Source organism: Triplophysa dalaica, chromosome 21 (assembly GCF_015846415.1).
Source record: "Triplophysa dalaica isolate WHDGS20190420 chromosome 21, ASM1584641v1, whole genome shotgun sequence".
Classification (NCBI taxonomy): domain Eukaryota; kingdom Metazoa; phylum Chordata; class Actinopteri; order Cypriniformes; family Nemacheilidae; genus Triplophysa; species Triplophysa dalaica.
The window spans coordinates 8,893,845-8,910,462 of NC_079562.1; the positions used below are offsets into that span (position 1 = coordinate 8,893,845).

The window sequence follows — 16,618 nt, forward strand, 5'->3', positions numbered from 1 at the left end:
AACGAATATTATTGTTTGCTTTTGATGTAACACAATGTGTATACACGATTTAAGTTTAAAAAAACACTGTATTTTCCACATACCCATGTTTGTATCTCCTCTTTGCTCCGCCTCTCTTAAACGCGCTGATATTTAACAAAGCTCATCGCTCTGAAAAGCGAGTTGTGCTATGATTGGCCAGGTCACTAGTGCGTAGTGATTGGTCGAATACTGCACGGATATGTAGCGCCTTCTACCATATTCGGAACATCTAGCTGCCCCGGCTACGGTACAATGAGATTTTCAAGACCGCCTACCTTACTTGCGTATACATTTGAGCGTTCTTATTACCATACCACAAAGTGATGTACATGCATGGGGGTGGGTTACACGAGGTGTTTCAGGCAGGTCTGGGTTCACATTCGCTTTTAGATAGAATGCATCTTTTGTTCCGACACTTACATATTTGCAATTATACGTGTCTAATACATGCATGTGCAACTTATATCACACACACCAAAGACACAGATAAACACGTATTTCTGCCATACGGCCCCTTTAATATGCTTTGTTTAATCTGCTCCCCATGGATTCCCCACTGCCTCACCGGTCCTAAACTTTATTGGACAAAGACCTATCAGGGGTAATTTAATAGCGGCCTCCATCCGGTGCTCCGCCTTTAATTATCGGGAGTGCATCAAACAGTTTGATTCTCCCCTCTGGCTTTGATGCCTGGACTGGCCTATGGTTAATTGTATCTCTCTGCAGAGGGGAAGACTTTTAAAAAAAACACCACATAGCTCTCTGCCAAATGCATTTTGATAGGTTCGTTGCCTAATTTCATCCGCTTCCTGATTAAAAATAAATTAAAAGCATGGCGCCATAAAGATAGCATTTATATTTTTTTGGTATCGACTGACAGACTAAAGTCGACATGTCAACGCAAGTACATAACGGGACTATTGTCATTTTTAGACACTAGCTGCATTAACATGGACCAATGCAATCCGAATAAAAGTCCAATCCGAATGAAAGCACTCCTTACAAAGATGTCAATCAGATAAAAAAAATTCCCAAACCGATTGAAATTTCTGTCGGATTGTAAGGGGTTGTTTATGCTGTTTTTAATCTGCTTGATGGGAAATGTAAACCCTTGATCAGAATAAAACCGAAATAGGAAGTTGTGCACATGTGCAAAGATGAGGCTGGGTCGTACAGACGTAAGGGTGTATGACGCACGGAACGGCGCAGCTGTTGCTAAAGAAACCAAACACCATAAATCCGACAAAGCAGTAGAAATTTCCATATGCCTGTCATCTCTAAATTAAAATATTAATGTATTTATGCATTTAAAATGTCTTTAATGTTTCCATGGAGATAGTCTGTTTCTTTTTAAAACGCAATAATTTTGCAGATGTACAAACATACTGTAGGCTAAAATATCTAATCATAAAGTTTCATTTATGTTTATAGTAGGCTACCGAACATTTATTTTATTTGTCGTTTACTTGCATGTGCTTTGGAAGGATTAACTGGTTTTACCATGGTTAGTCGCTGTCACACTTCTCTGATATGTAGACATTTTGTTGCATTTATGAATTGTACATTATTATCCTGGTGTCTGTGACATAAAATAAATACATCTGTGCTAATGACTTTGTTTGAGTAGCCATTTTGTGAATATTATAATGATACCCTAGTCAACCATGCCTGTCTCTGTTTAACGTTAATGCTGATATATGAATACGCATATTATTACTTCTAAAGTTTGTTATTACCTGTTGCTACACATTTAATTATTGTTTGCCTGCAGAAGCTCTGGTGGGTCTTGGTAATTTTGTCTTGGTTTAGGTAAAACCGCATCAGATGTGCACATGGTTCATTGGCACGAGACATTACTCTGCCTTTATAAACTGTCAGCAGATTATATCGTATTTTAAGATCGTCATGTAAACACGCACATCAATCAGATCACTTTATTTACCTTTCATGTAAACACTAGATTCAGATTGCACAATCTGAATAAATTTAATCCGATGTGTCCATGTAAACGCAGCTACTGACAGCATGAGACTTCCTCGTCTACAGGGACCTGTGATGTTTCCCCTTTCAGATGTCTGCTAACTTGCGTGTTTCAGTCTGAAACTTTTGAGATGCAATGTAGACTGATGAGTCACCCTAATAAAGAAAGCGAGTGAGAGGGTGGAGCGAGAGACCAAAGAAAGAAGGCAGAGGCAGCAAAGGGTCTGTGCTGCTCTAGGGCCCCAGTAGAGTTGAGGCGGATATCGGCCCTTAAGGCCTGTGCTGGCACAACTGCTTTAGGACAGTGGAGGGAAACAGATGTGGCCATGATCTACATCTGCTATGTACCAGTGACTGCTCATACGCTTTAATCCTACAGCAGTGCCTCTCTCTTATTTCCTCCCTCGCTTGCTTCACATCTTCCATTTACACCGGATGCTCCCGCCCAGTTTTCCACTCCCCCGGTGTTTGGTCTCCACTACTTCCATCCTGTGCTCAATCCACACATTCAGATTTAGTAATACAGCTTGGGCTTTAATCCTCTCAGTGTCTCACCATCCTCCTTACTCTCACACTAGAATATGGAGAGAAAACTGCTAAGCGCACCCTCTCCTCCCTGTACGCTGTCACACTTTGCACATAGATTTTCAGACTTTTGGACTGAGAGTATTGCACGTTTTGTCTCTCTTTTCTGACACGACAAGTTCAGTATATGAAGCTTTTTCTCTAACGAACTGAGGTCTTAAATGAGGTTTGTTTAATAAGGAAGATTTACAAAATCTGCAGAGCTGTGGGTCCCAGGACGAGGATTAAGAACCACTAATGTGGAGTATCATCAGCGCAGCATTATCTCTAAGATTTTCAAATCTGTGTCTGTTCTACGAATATGTAGGCTGTGACTTTTTATAGCAAATACATTGGAATATGTTGAATCACATAAAGGTTCAATAGGCCATTGTACTTGATAATTCATATTCATACATATATTTCTGTAATTTACCACTTTTTAAAAATATGTGAAATTACTGTTAAATAAAACGGTAAATTACAGTTTGTTGTATTTTTATCTCATACCTAATAAATGGATTGTTTGGGAAATGCTGGTCATGTAGAATATGTACATAGTCGCATTCAGAGGAAGTTATGTCACTCTATTGATGGAAATGCAATATAATGTACATAACTATGTCTTCAGGTGTATAAATACCTTACATAATGAAGCGTTATGTTTTAATTGCCTTAAAATTAGCTATTTCTATCCACACACACTGTGGGTCCCCTTATATGGAATTCACCCTGTTGTTTCTACAGTAGCCCTAAAAGGACAAACTGCACTATAGAGCGCATTTCATAAAAACATTATCTCCTTCCGTAAAGAAGTGAAAACATGAAGACATCTTGGCTATTTATCAGCCACCGTAGTGGGTCGGGTTGACCCACTACGCAACCTCACTACTAGATGCCGCTAAATTTCATACACTGGACCTTTAATGTGCAGTTTGAACTTGCAAATCTAAAACGCAGTAAGTTTGTCTAATACCAAAAGAGTGAAGTTAGAAATACATAGACTGCAAAATACATTAATTGTCCAACTATGGACCAGCTTTTAGCTTTTTTCTACATTATTAAACTGCCACCTATATTGTAACAGCTAACAACCTTTGGTCCTAATAAAAGTGCATTTTAGTTTAAATAGGCTCTTTGGTTGCACATTCACTGCACCTGAGCATAAGTGGGGGGGGGGGGTTTATGTGCCTGGCCTGTGCACTTGCTAAACCAGCCTACAACCGTTTGGGTTTCATTTTGATAAATGCAAATAGCTCTTTGGGCTGAGCTCATTCCCTAAATGCATTGTATGAAAGCTCATAGCATTTAAAATGATTTGTTAAATGCCCTGCTGAGACTGTGTGATAAATTGCTCCATTTTTAGGCGTCAATCAGTGTGACTGTCAGGCCTTCACACAGAGGGTCTGCTTCGATTATGCTCTTGGCAAATGAGTTATCATCTTGAGGTATTTCTCGGAGATCATGGATCGTTTGACCACCCACATGTGTAGGAAAATAGCATGCAAAAGTTGCCATTTTAATAGGGGTCTGTCTTTCACTATAAGAAGATGTAGCATGAATTTTGTATTTTAAATGGTTACAGAGGCAGTAAAGGGTGGAACCATTTACATTGAAATGCGGTTTTTGCACTGCCATACCGGTCTTCTCTCATTGTTACACATTCCTAAAGTAAAACGTTTTTGCATTGTAATTGCTTTGTAAAAAGAAATATTTTTAAACCCTTGGTCAAACATCATTGCAAATTGTACTGCTGACATGTTATTCACAGTGTTAACAGAAACTACACATCACATGGCAACACTCAGAATAACAAGGAACAACTAGGTTGTCAACTAGGTAACAAAACTTGCAACTTCTTAACTTCATGGCAGATTTTGCATGGTGAGGAACCGGTCGCATTCCACAGAAAATATACTTTAAAAAATATACTTTAACTGGAGTTAAATTTTCAGAGATGGAATCGGACACTTGTTTTTAACATGGCCTAAGCTAAGATTGTTTTTTTTGTCTCAGCAGAAGTGCTCAAACATTTTTTGTGCTCCGTTAATCTGAAGGCTTGGTAATGGCCTCTTTCAAAGCCTTGGGCAATGGATGACATTTGTTTGGAAACACGGTAGAACTTGTTCTAGTGGCATTTACACATTTCAACATTTACAGACATTGTTACATTAGTACTTTGTGATGTTCAAAGTAAACTTATACTCATTGGTACACCCATACACAAAATGACTGGGAATACATTGACCAATAAAATTCTTGGTAAACTCTAGTTTGACAGACCTTCAGCTGCTAGGCTGTTGTCATTTTGAAAACTCAAGTAGTCATTGATATCGGCAGATTAGCAATTCGTTCATTCAGTTTAAATACAAGGCGGGATTAAAGAATCAGGTCACTCACCCTAGGCTGATGTGTTTGCAAGAGGATAAGATAATTTATTGTACAGTGGCTGAAGCTTGACCTACGCTAGAGCTGAAAACACTATAGGAGTGGACAGTAATCCATTCTGGGTCAAAACCCACCTCGGGGCTTTTCATCATCCAGTGGTTTTACTTCTCTTGGCTTCTATCAATGAATATATGTGTGATAAAAAAAGAAATTCTAGTGTTTACAAGTGAATCCCCTTTCATAGCTGTAAGCACACATCAAAGAGTGACCTCCATTTTTTGTGTGTACATAAGAACACCCGATGGAGTTGGGAGCTCTCCTATCTCACATTAACACAGACAGACCCCTATCTCTCATATGGGGTGTTTTTGTCTTGTTCTGAAACAACTCTCTCTCTCTTCTCTCGCGACCCTTCTGTGGGCTTAGAGACTGGCTACAAAATGGTAAACAAGTTAATTTTCCTCCTTAACTATGGATTCCTCTGAGGTTATTTTTTATGTATGACTGAAATGAACAGTGTCTGAGAAGGAAATGGTGCTTTTCATTAGCTGTGTGTCTGTTTGTTGCAGACTGTTTAAGTGCACGAGAAAGTCATTCTTTGCACATCTTCTGGGTGCACATTTGTGAAGGATTTATGAGAGACTGCTTCTGTAATGTTTTATTTATTCTCAATGTGTTTTCTAAAAAATGTATTGAGAGCCACACGTGTTTGTATCTATTCAGATGGTGTGAACAATTCCTGTTGTCATATTTCTGCTCCTTTACAAAACTTAGAAATGAGGTCACTTTTTGTACAAAATGTAAACGCCCAATATGTAAGATTTTTACACATTATACCCATTTTTATGTGTACTTGTATGCCAATTGTAGCAAGCAATGTTTAAATCGTAGAAATTATCAATTTTTAGCCAGTGTAATGTGCCTTTCATTGCATCACCTGTGAAAGGATCACATGAAGATGATCCCATTCCGCTTCTACAGTCTCAAAAAAGTCATTGTTGTACTCCGCTGCGTTACCGCATCATTCAATTCGACAAATATACTGCCATGTACTGTATAAGTAGTAATTTGCCATTAAACATTGATGTGATCAAAGGTTAATGTTGCAAAACTTTAGTTCATTGTCATCTTTTTCCAAGATGACAACTGTCATCATTCCATGCTCCTTCACCTTTGTTTTTGTTTTGAATATGTTACCTCAAGCTGCCAAAATGACAGTCTTTTCTTCTTTATTCCAGTTTCTCCGTGGTGCGTCTTGAATCTACATCCCCTTGCCGCCCCGCTGCTGCAGTAACATGTCTGACCAGAATCATCATCTTCAAAAACACTTCCTCTGATGCATGTTCGCTCTCTACATGAAAAGACAATTCTGCTCTACATCCGGTTGCACACACAGCAAGGCCCGTTGAAATTGGGAAAAGCGTGTCTACTACCTGAAGCGTTCCAGTCTTAAGTTTACAAGCTGACAGATCAGAAGTCTCACGTCCTGAGGTGTGACTGAAACTCAACGAGTCAAAATGGCCAACAACACTGCGGACCACCCACAGGGGAACTCTGTTGTTGAGGTCGACCATGATGGGGAGTTTGGCTGCTCGACAATGCAGCTCCGCCAGCTGATGGAACTCCGCAGCGGTGAGGGAGTCTCAAAGATAGCTGAATGCTATGGAGATGTACAGGGGATCTGCCTCAGGCTTAAGACATCGGCAATCGAGGGTAAGACTAACTGAAAACCTGTACCAGCACAGAAAGCCCGTTTCGATTTAGTTTACACCTCTTGATAATTAAACATTGTTCCCATTTCCTTATTTAAGCAACTGTTTAATGTAGTGGCAAACTTTCTAAAAAAAATTATGCTGCAGTTGTTATCCAGAATTGACAACTTGTTTTAGTCATTTTTAAATAATTTCATATTCGAATATTTGAGCTCATCGAAAACTATTTGAAAATGTGTTTATTTACATTAATTCATTTAGCAGACTTTTATTTAAATGAAGTTAACAATGACATAATTTGTTTCGTTTTTATTTAGTCACAATTTCACGTCAAGCTTATAATTATCATTAAATATTTATGACACATTTAAACTATATCCTGTATATACGTTTTTTAATGTTGAAAAAAAAACAGCATTTAAACCTTGTGCGGTATAATACAATAAGTCTGTGATATATGATTATCTTGTTTATTTTGTTTTAAATGTTCTTTATAAGAAAAACAAGCATATAGGTCTATTTTACTCTGGTAAAAGTCTGTTTAGCAGGCCGACGGTTAACAAGCCAGAGCAGAGAAAACGTGCTGCTCTTCTCTAACTCCTGGTAACAAAACCCAGATCTGACAAGAACATCTGCCTTTATTTATTATCAACATTATAAACCATAAAGTAAACTGCTTGATACCTCCATGGCGACTGTTAAGATCCTTAAAAATACTTTCACTTTCACTAAAAAGGTCTTCACTTGATGGCTATGACCTTATTTGAACTTCTAGAAGGAAAATTCTGGTTTACTAGTATGGAAAAAGGTGCCAGTCTTATGTTAAGGCCAAATTCATTAACATTAGTTGCAGTGAAATGTACATTTTCATGTTTCAAGTTGTTGAATTTATTATAAAATCATTACAGATGTAGTGAATAAGCGTTAGATAAGGCGTGACAACTCGAAGATCTTCTGTAGCTGTAACTTAACCATGAGATGACGCAGTTTTATTCTTATGAAAAATATGAATATTCAAATAGCATTTTTAATATTTTAACATTCGTGCACATCCCTGTAGTTTATATACTTATTAATATTTTATTATTTCAGAATAAAATTAAACTCATTTCCTAATGTAACTATGATGCAAGTAAAAAAATGACTCAAGACTTATATTATATGTATAGATATATTTTGTCATCTTCCGTATTCCCACAAAGATAGCAATGCCAGTAACTTTTGACCTTGTGGGGACATTTTTGATCCCATTAAGGAAAGGCTTATAAATCAAACTGAATATTTTTTATTTGAAAATGTCAAAATGCAGAAAGGTTTGGTTATCATATCTTTAAGTGTAGCAAGAGATTTTGAGTGCACATTCTCCATAAATGTAGGATTTATAATTCAGTTCAATTATTCAACTCTGCAATACACTACTATTTATGTTTGAATGGGCTCAGGAAATGAGATGCTTGTATGACCTTAGTTATGGCTAAAGTAAGGACTAATAGTTGAAACCAGAAGAAGAATCTGATTATTGAGCACTATTAGTTATTTCAATGTCTGAAGTGATGCTGGAAATTGCAAGATAATTTTGCTCTCTGGATGCGGTCTTGCCTTTCTTCATAGGTCAGTCTCTTGCACAGGAGTTTGTTTACTGTGAAACCTTGCACGGTTATCTTGATTTGATTTGAGGGCATGTAACGCCATAACATTCACTGCACTGAGGGTGACATCGCTTATCAACAGGATAGTTTAATTCTTATGTTGACCTTTAAAAATATTTGCTAGCCCCTGTTGAATAAGCAACCCCTTTTTGAAAAAGAATCACCTTCAGCAGTATTTCATTATAAATGAGCTTGTCACGGCATCAAGATTATTTGACCTTCGTCAGTTCAAGGTGAAATTGGTCATTGCTCTTTAAGAACAGCTTGAGCACGCAAAGCAAACATCAGCAGGCCTGTCATCTTCCCCTTTGGCATATGGACTCAGTTGGATCATTCTAGCATTGAAATTTGCTCCACACCATGTCCTTAATTACATTTTAGATCATCGCTCTGTTCCATTAAGTAATGAAGGGACAGCTGTACAGACTTCGCAACACAAGAAATGACTCATTTTATTGAAGGGAGCATAAATAATGTTTTCTCTTTTATCATTAAATGCAGGAGTGGGTGGAAAAGCCAAAACCAAAGTAACATTTTCGCCATTCAGTTTAGGTGCCGTGGAGATGTTATAGTTTTTACATTATTTTACGATCCTATAATGTGTCATAAACAAGTTTAGTCTAGGGCAAAAGAAATAAGCCTATTTTCTGCTGCATCTGTCCATGTGGTACAGAAAAAAAGTAAAAATATTAAAATTGTAAGTAGCGGCATATTGGCTTGGCACTGGCACTTAGCTCTTGTTGCAAACTTGGCTTGGGAATAAAAATGAATCATCACTGGTCTGCTGTAATATTTTTTTGAAATTCAAGCCTCTCCTGTTTGCATTAAAGCATGACACAGACTTAAATCAATAGTCCATCCCAGTTATCGGCTCAATAGACATTTATTAGTCCTGTTGATGGTTCTTATATATATGCTTTGACCCCAAAATCATGGCATTTGTGTTGAAGATAAAGTCAAGAAATATCTGCGTTATCTTTTAGACTTTGCTTTTTGCAACCACTCCTTAATTTCTATGGTAAATCAATAGAAGCTGAGTTCACACCCATGACTTGCTGTGGGCGTTGTATGTGCTCATGTTTTTTTGGAGGGGGGATGATTTGAGCCTCGGGTTGGGGGTCCTCCTTGTTTATTTGGATAAATGGCTAAAATTTGATTTCTCAGACCACAAACTAAACAATGCTTCCTGGTAAAAGAGACCAGCTTTTGGCAGCCTCCAGTCATACAGAGACCTAAAAATAACAGATCTACTGATTTTAGCCTTCAGACAGTTTTTTATTAATGATTAACGAAAGATAAATTGTTTTTTTTTTTTTTTAAAGGTTAAAAGGCATTTTGAAGGTATTTTGTTTGTCTAGTCACCAACAATTAGTAGAATCTGAACATAACTTGGACACCACATGCAGATTAAAACTTTTTCTGTGGATCTTTTAATTTATGCCCATGTTTTAAGATGTCATCTTAAAACACAGGTCCCGCACATTTATCACGATGTTGTGAATAAAAGCATAGCTGGTAATAGTGTCATTTAAATACACTCTGTTGTGAGTTGCCATGGCTGCAAAAGTGAATCATAACCCACTGTTAAGTCCAATTGCAGGTTTGTCTGCATAGACTTACTGATGGTCAAATAATGCTGTCATTTCTCTCATTTGAATAGCTTCATGTAAAAGCAAAAATTCTTGTTTTCTGTGCTCCATGCCATCCATCTATACAGCAGGCCTGAACATTCACATAGGGAGGAAGAGCATTTTATGTGTTAGATGGATAAAAACATTTCCTGAAGGTTTAAAATGTAATAAGTGTTTGTGGATTTCTGTTCTAAATAGATGAAAGGACTATATGCACAAAGAAGGAAATACATTATATACATACAGAACGCCTAGTCAGGGTAACATTTGTTTATTCCAAAAAGTGTGCTTTGACATCAGTTCTAAGGTAGCTGAAAAAATGTATTAAAGCGTGCAACAAACGGCTTTTTCCTCTCTTTACGCCCCTTGGTGTTTAAAACATTTCCAAGCTAATTGAAGACCAGTCTTGCATGAATACTTTTATAAAGAGGATACCTCTATAATTTTTCTAGTTTTCCTACTGTAAAAGCATTTTTTTCAAGGATTTATTTGTCACACACACAATTATATAGAATATAATCAGCAGTGAAATGTGAGTCAGGTCAGGTCCGCTCAATGGACCGTGCTATTATATGTACACAACACAAGAGAATGAAAGAGAAAAAGTTAAAAATATTGAATAATAAACAAAGCATTGTGTACTGTTGGGTCCTGACATCAAGATGAACACTCCCTGTACCTGACAGAAAGTTAGATTGTAAAGTAGGCTTTCCTGTAATACTTGGACCACATAGTAAGCTCCGTTATCAGAGTGAATTGTATTCATCTGGAAATATTGTAAAATGAAATTTGCCGCATTCATAATAAACGATTTATATTGCTTTCCACACCGTTATAATACCCACAGTTTGTCATAAAAATGATGGTAAACATTTTTAAAACCATACTTTTTAAAATGGATTCCTTTATCTATTATATATCTTTCATACAAACCGTACTTTCATAATAGTTTCAAAAATAAAAACAACTTGACTGGCACTGCTTGTCATACTTAAAACCTGAAATGCTTTGTGATGTCATGTGGGAAAACTCTGCAGGATTTGAGTAACAAATTGATCTCAAATGTAAGCCTTTTAGTTGCATAGTGAAATAACCAGACTCACCAGCTGCACTTTGAGGTAAAACTCACGCTATAATAAGCTACAAAAGTTTAAATTAAATGTTTTAACTGATGTGAGTAATTAAAACCCAAGCACACATGGTAAATTTCAATTCAAAAGACGTTAATAATGATTTGTCTGCAAAGTGATTCATCAGACCCAAAGAGATGGCTGACAACCATTAAATTTGAAATGATTGCAAGGCATGTCCATTGTCCAATGTTGTTTGCCCTATTTTAACAGCAAAATAGAAATGCTATGATCACTGTGATGAAAATGTAAATCAGAGATATTGATAAAAAATGTTGAAGCAAGGAGTAAACTGTGTAACACATGCAGTAAACTGGAGTACGTCTACGATAGCAAAAGTTTTTTTCTTCTTCACCACTTGTGTGTGTTAATTTCATTACGCATTTAACTATCTTAAGAAATGAATACATTTCACCAGATTTAAGAGAATGTCAATGATTTCTTTCTTTCCAATATCAGTGCAGAAATTACTAAAGGTGTCTGAGGATTTTGTGTAGAATAATATGATTGTCAATGAAATGCGAGTCAGAGATATCAACAACAGCAGCTGCGTCCAGTCCTTGCATAGATTTGTCAATTTTTGCTTGGGTTTATTGATTCAGTGTTTATGACGGCATAATTTTCCCTAAGTGTGAACAACAGACATTACGGAGGAATCAGGTGCAGTGATGTGAGGGAACGATGGATGTGCTGTTCAGAAAGAAAGAGAGTTTGTGTAGCTGTAGGGGGTGTGGCTGGCTGTGCTCCATTTAGCCACAGCCCTTATGCTGTCCATGTGTTAAGAATTCCTCTCTCACCTCCCATCCTCCCACGTGAAGAAAACAAAATGCTCGATTTTTAAGGTGGAATCAACAGTTTTAATGGAACGGTGAAAAATGAAACTTTGGTTATCTCATTCATCGGGATCTAAACCCAAATGCTGTTGCTTTTGTCTGTGGAATGCAGACAGTGACAGTTCATATGGACCACAGATATTAAGCAGAGAAACAAAGAACCATGTACAGTATATCTCATCAATCCTGCTTCATGATATTTTAGATGCTTTTTTGTTTGTAATTATCTATCACCTGCAATTAAAGTTGATCAGTTGTTGTATATGTTTTCTTGTTGTGAACCCACTTAAAGCCTGTTATCAGCTTGGCCCTATTAATGTAATGCTTAGCCCAATCTTCTCCATTCCCCTTACACAACCATCACCTTGCAGCATCCACTTTCTAAGCCTCCACTTCCGTCACCTTGACACCAGCCCCCGGCAACACTCTGCCAGCCATAGATGTGACTGCAGTCTGGAGCCAGTCAGCTCCTGTTAGCATCTAGCAAATAAACAAACAAAAAATATTTTGCTCTCTCTTCTTGATGATTTCCGAATGGAGACCTTATAATTAAGATGTGATACGATGGATTGGTTTTTCCAGCTTCCTTGTGCTTCCAAGACCCGAGCTGACAGGGCCTGGTGCCGTTCTCTTGAAATGTTCAAGTGGTCATTTTGTGAGTCAGATGTTTTGTGGGAATGTACCTGGTGCCGTCCTGTTACTGAACAAGAGGGCATTCATTTAGATAGTGGATAGAGAGTCAATAGTGAGAAACTGGCTATTAAAAACAACATTTAAACAAAATGAAGAACTCTGAATGATAAGGAACGTCTTTGAAATGTTTCCATTTCGACTTGATATTCCTCTGGGAGGGCCGGGATGCTTCGTCCTAAATCTCAATTTCGTAAATGTCGAAACGTATACAAATCACTCTCAGGCCAGCCTGAAATGCACTGCAGCAAGAGATAAATAGATGCAGAGAAAGAAAGAGAGGTGCAATCTCTGGAAAATCTATTCTGACCTTCAGCTTGTCTAAAAGTAGAGGGCAAACAGAGGTTTTTAAGAAGTTTGAATAATATCTAACAACAATTGATTAAAAGCTTAAGTTTCATGATTCCAGTGTTATAGACACACTTTTTTATATAAAAAAAATATAATTTGATTACTCAAAATAAACTCTAAAAGTTCTATAAAATTTAAGCCCAGGCAAAGACCAGCCAAAGCAGACAAATGCTCATCGCGTCACTTATTGCAGCCGCTATAAACGATCCAGTCAGGGTTGGCACATAAGCAATTGCAGAAATATTAATAATCATAATGTAAGGAAAGTGGAACACATCTGCTTGTTTTAGCTAGATTAAATTAAATATTGGATATCAAAAGTTTGATTAATAGCCTACATTCTTTAGTCTTTTAATTGTATTACATAGGCGCTAAACATAGTTTTTGGACCACCTTCTGGGCCATAAATAGTTTTAGACTAGTCGACTACACGGTAACCAAATCTTTGTTTAAACGATTGTCAAATTAGTCGTAGCACACGAAATCTCAGCTGCATGCTTTCTGATGTGTTCCCCTTTGAGAGGACTGTTTTAGTGTCAATCAAGAACATGCTGGTCTGTTGACACAGTCTGGATCTATTAAGGGAATGCGCACATACCAAATCTTTTATTGCATAATAATATTTTTACCAATACTGACAGTTCGTCTCGAAGGCCTGCTGTTTGCACAAAGCACTTTGCACTTTTATTGTGATTGAGGATTGATTGTTTACAAGGGTTATCTTGGTTGGAAAAAGAAACCTTAAAGGGATAGATGACCCAAGAATGAAAATGCTTTCATCATTTGTTCACCCTAATGTCATTTCAAACCTGTATGACTTTCTTTCTTCAGCAGAACACCAAAAGAAGATATTTTGAAGAAAGTTGGTAACTGAACAGCGCCGGTACCCATTCACTTCTATTGTATGGATGCAAAACCAATGCAAGTGAATTGGTGCTGGTTAACAATGGATTAAACAAAGTACTTTAAAATGGTTTTCGTGCAATTTCTATTTTGCCTAACCCCTATGTATTGGTTTCTGGTTGATTAAACATAAAGTCTAAAACTCATTCAATATTCTGGGCTTGTCTGCTACAAGCACTCAACACTGATTAATTGTTCCACTGCTCCTATAAACCTTGACACGCATATCAATGATAATCCACCTGAGATGCAGGAATATCTGACCGTGTTCATTGTTTGTGCGCTCAAAATAATAACCGTATGAAGGTGTACGATTTCTGTTTCAACAAAATAGACTCTAGCTCGGATAAAGGTTGACAAAGCGTGTTAGTTTTAAGGTTTATGGGTTCCACCCAGGCATGCTTAATTGTTCTGATATTAAATGGAGCAGGGTGTGCTATTAGTCAGGATGGTTTTCTTTTCTTTTTTGAAATGGTTGTTTTGAATTGGGCACACTGAAAAGCAAATGGCTATGGCTTTTCATTGATACATCTTATTTGTCTGCGACCAATTTGGTCTAAAATGCAAATGAACCAAGAATATGGTGACACATTGAATGTCTGGCTTCTTGTTTTATGTGTAAGGAGGCTTGGTAAAAAAAGAATCAGAATAAATATTTCTGGTAGGCTTTTTGCAAAACATTAATTTTTTTTAAATGCCTTAAAAGTTCATTTTGTTCATTTTGTACTGTCTCATATTTTCAGGAGCCATTTTAGGCCAAGTGTTGTACCCCAGACATTACTGTTTGTCACTAGTATAGATGGTTTCAATGCAGCAAAATAATGAAACGTTTTTAATAATTCTTTTTGTTATTTTTTATAGGACTCTCTGGTGACCCTGCTGATTTGGAAAAACGCCGCACAGTGTTCGGTCAAAACTTCATTCCCCCCAAGAAGCCCAAGACCTTTCTTCAGTTGGTGTGGGAAGCCCTCCAGGATGTCACTCTCATTATTCTGGAGGTGGCTGCCATTATTTCCCTGGGCCTGTCCTTTTACCACCCACAAGGGGAAAGCAGTGACAGTGAGTTGCTGAATTAAAGTTTTTGGTCTGTTTGAACATTGTTATCATTAGCCTTACTTAGTGCTAAACTAGAGCTACGTAAGAAAACAATTATCAAAACAATGCTGTTTTTAGACCGTCAGACTTGTTATTTTTATTGTTCAGGGACCAGTCTTTTTAAATCAGGATTTTGTTAGTGACTCAATATTTCTTGGCATCTTACATTTCAATAACGGCCCCATTTGGGACTGTTGTTCAAAAGAACTTGAATTTGGCTGTGACTGCAGGCTCTTCCTATTATCCATATGGCTGAAACCACACGGCTGACCTTAGACAGTCATCAAGTTCTCCAGAAGGAAATTAGGTCAATGAAGTGTAAATCTGCTGTAAAACTAAATCTGGCAAAAGGAAGCCTTTCTAAAGAGGAGACACCAGTAAAACACGAGTGTGCAGCTGCTGTTGATATTGCTTTGACTTTTAATGGTCTCTGAAGGTTATATGAACCTCTTTAAATGTTATATTGAACTTGGACTGGAGAGAGAGATTTTTTAATCGCAGGATGTTTGAAACATATAAATTGTCTTTAAATTGATTTCCTCTGTGTTTATGTAATTCCAGACTGCGGTCAAGCAGCTGGAGGTGTGGAGGATGAGGGTGAAGCTCAGGCGGGCTGGATCGAAGGTGCTGCCATCTTGTTTTCCGTCATCATTGTGGTGCTGGTGACGGCCTTCAATGATTGGAGTAAAGAGAAGCAGTTCCGTGGGCTGCAGAGTCGTATCGAGCAGGAGCAAAAGTTTACGGTCATCCGGAAAGGCCAGGTCATCCAGATACCCGTGGCTGAGATTGTCGTGGGTGACATCGCGCAAATCAAATATGGTGAGTTCATGTACTGTATCATGCTGTAACTTTATTGTGAAGTTTCCAAAATATGCTTGATCTAGACGTGACGAGTCACTCAGGTTCCCCTCTGGGGCCCGTACGTGGCTTTTTTCACATGTGACACTGATCACTGAACTGCCGTCACTGTATTTGGTGATCTTTGCTAGTGCTGTGGTATTTATAAAGGATAGCTTCCCTCCACAACCCCTTGCCTTTCCATAAACCTCAGAGGTGAGTTGATCTGTGAGTTCTCCAGCGGTTGTGACAGATCTTATGTCACTGCTGGTCTTCCTGAGACACAAAGCATGGCTCATGAGTCATCCTTAACAACGTACGTGAGTCATTGCTCATGCTCATGATGCCTGCAACGTGGGCGATGCGTGGGGCTCCAACAGCCACAGGAGATATTTGTCGTCATGGCGGCCGACTCAGCCTCTGCTCCTTTTCTCTTTCTGAACATGTCTATCTTTCTCTTCATGTGCACCACACAATCATTCACCTCCCAGTTCTGTTCCATCAGGTGACCTTCTCCCAGCCGATGGTATCTTCATCCAGGGCAATGACCTGAAAATAGATGAAAGCTCTTTGACTGGAGAGTGCGATCAGGTTCGCAAATCTGTGGAGAAGGACCCTATGCTTCTTTCTGGTGAGACTGTGTGTCTGTTTCACTTGTTTGGCCTCACATTTTACATGTACATCTATAATTTAGAAGTTTGTTGAGTTGGTCAAACACAGTCAGGCTCTTTCTAGAAACCCATCAACAGCCTGGCTCTATCTGAAATGCGTCATGCAAATAATGCTATAATGCGAAAGCAAGTTTCAAAATTTCAGCACATATTTTCTGTGGAA

At 37.9% G+C, this 16,618-nt stretch overlaps 1 protein-coding gene across 6 annotated transcripts in view; it reads left to right on the forward strand.

Moving 5' to 3' along the window:
* The window catches only part of atp2b4 (ATPase plasma membrane Ca2+ transporting 4), a 59,318-nt gene that overhangs the window by 20,803 nt on the left and 21,897 nt on the right, over positions 1-16,618 (forward strand). For all 6 annotated transcript variants that reach the window (XM_056735360.1, XM_056735357.1, XM_056735359.1 and 3 more), the window contains exons 2-5: positions 6,192-6,666; positions 14,714-14,911; positions 15,509-15,766; positions 16,290-16,415. In XM_056735360.1, the coding sequence (XP_056591338.1) occupies positions 6,471-6,666; positions 14,714-14,911; positions 15,509-15,766; positions 16,290-16,415 (778 nt within the window). In that variant the 5' untranslated portion in view covers positions 6,192-6,470. The remainder of the gene's footprint in view (positions 1-6,191; positions 6,667-14,713; positions 14,912-15,508; positions 15,767-16,289; positions 16,416-16,618) is intronic.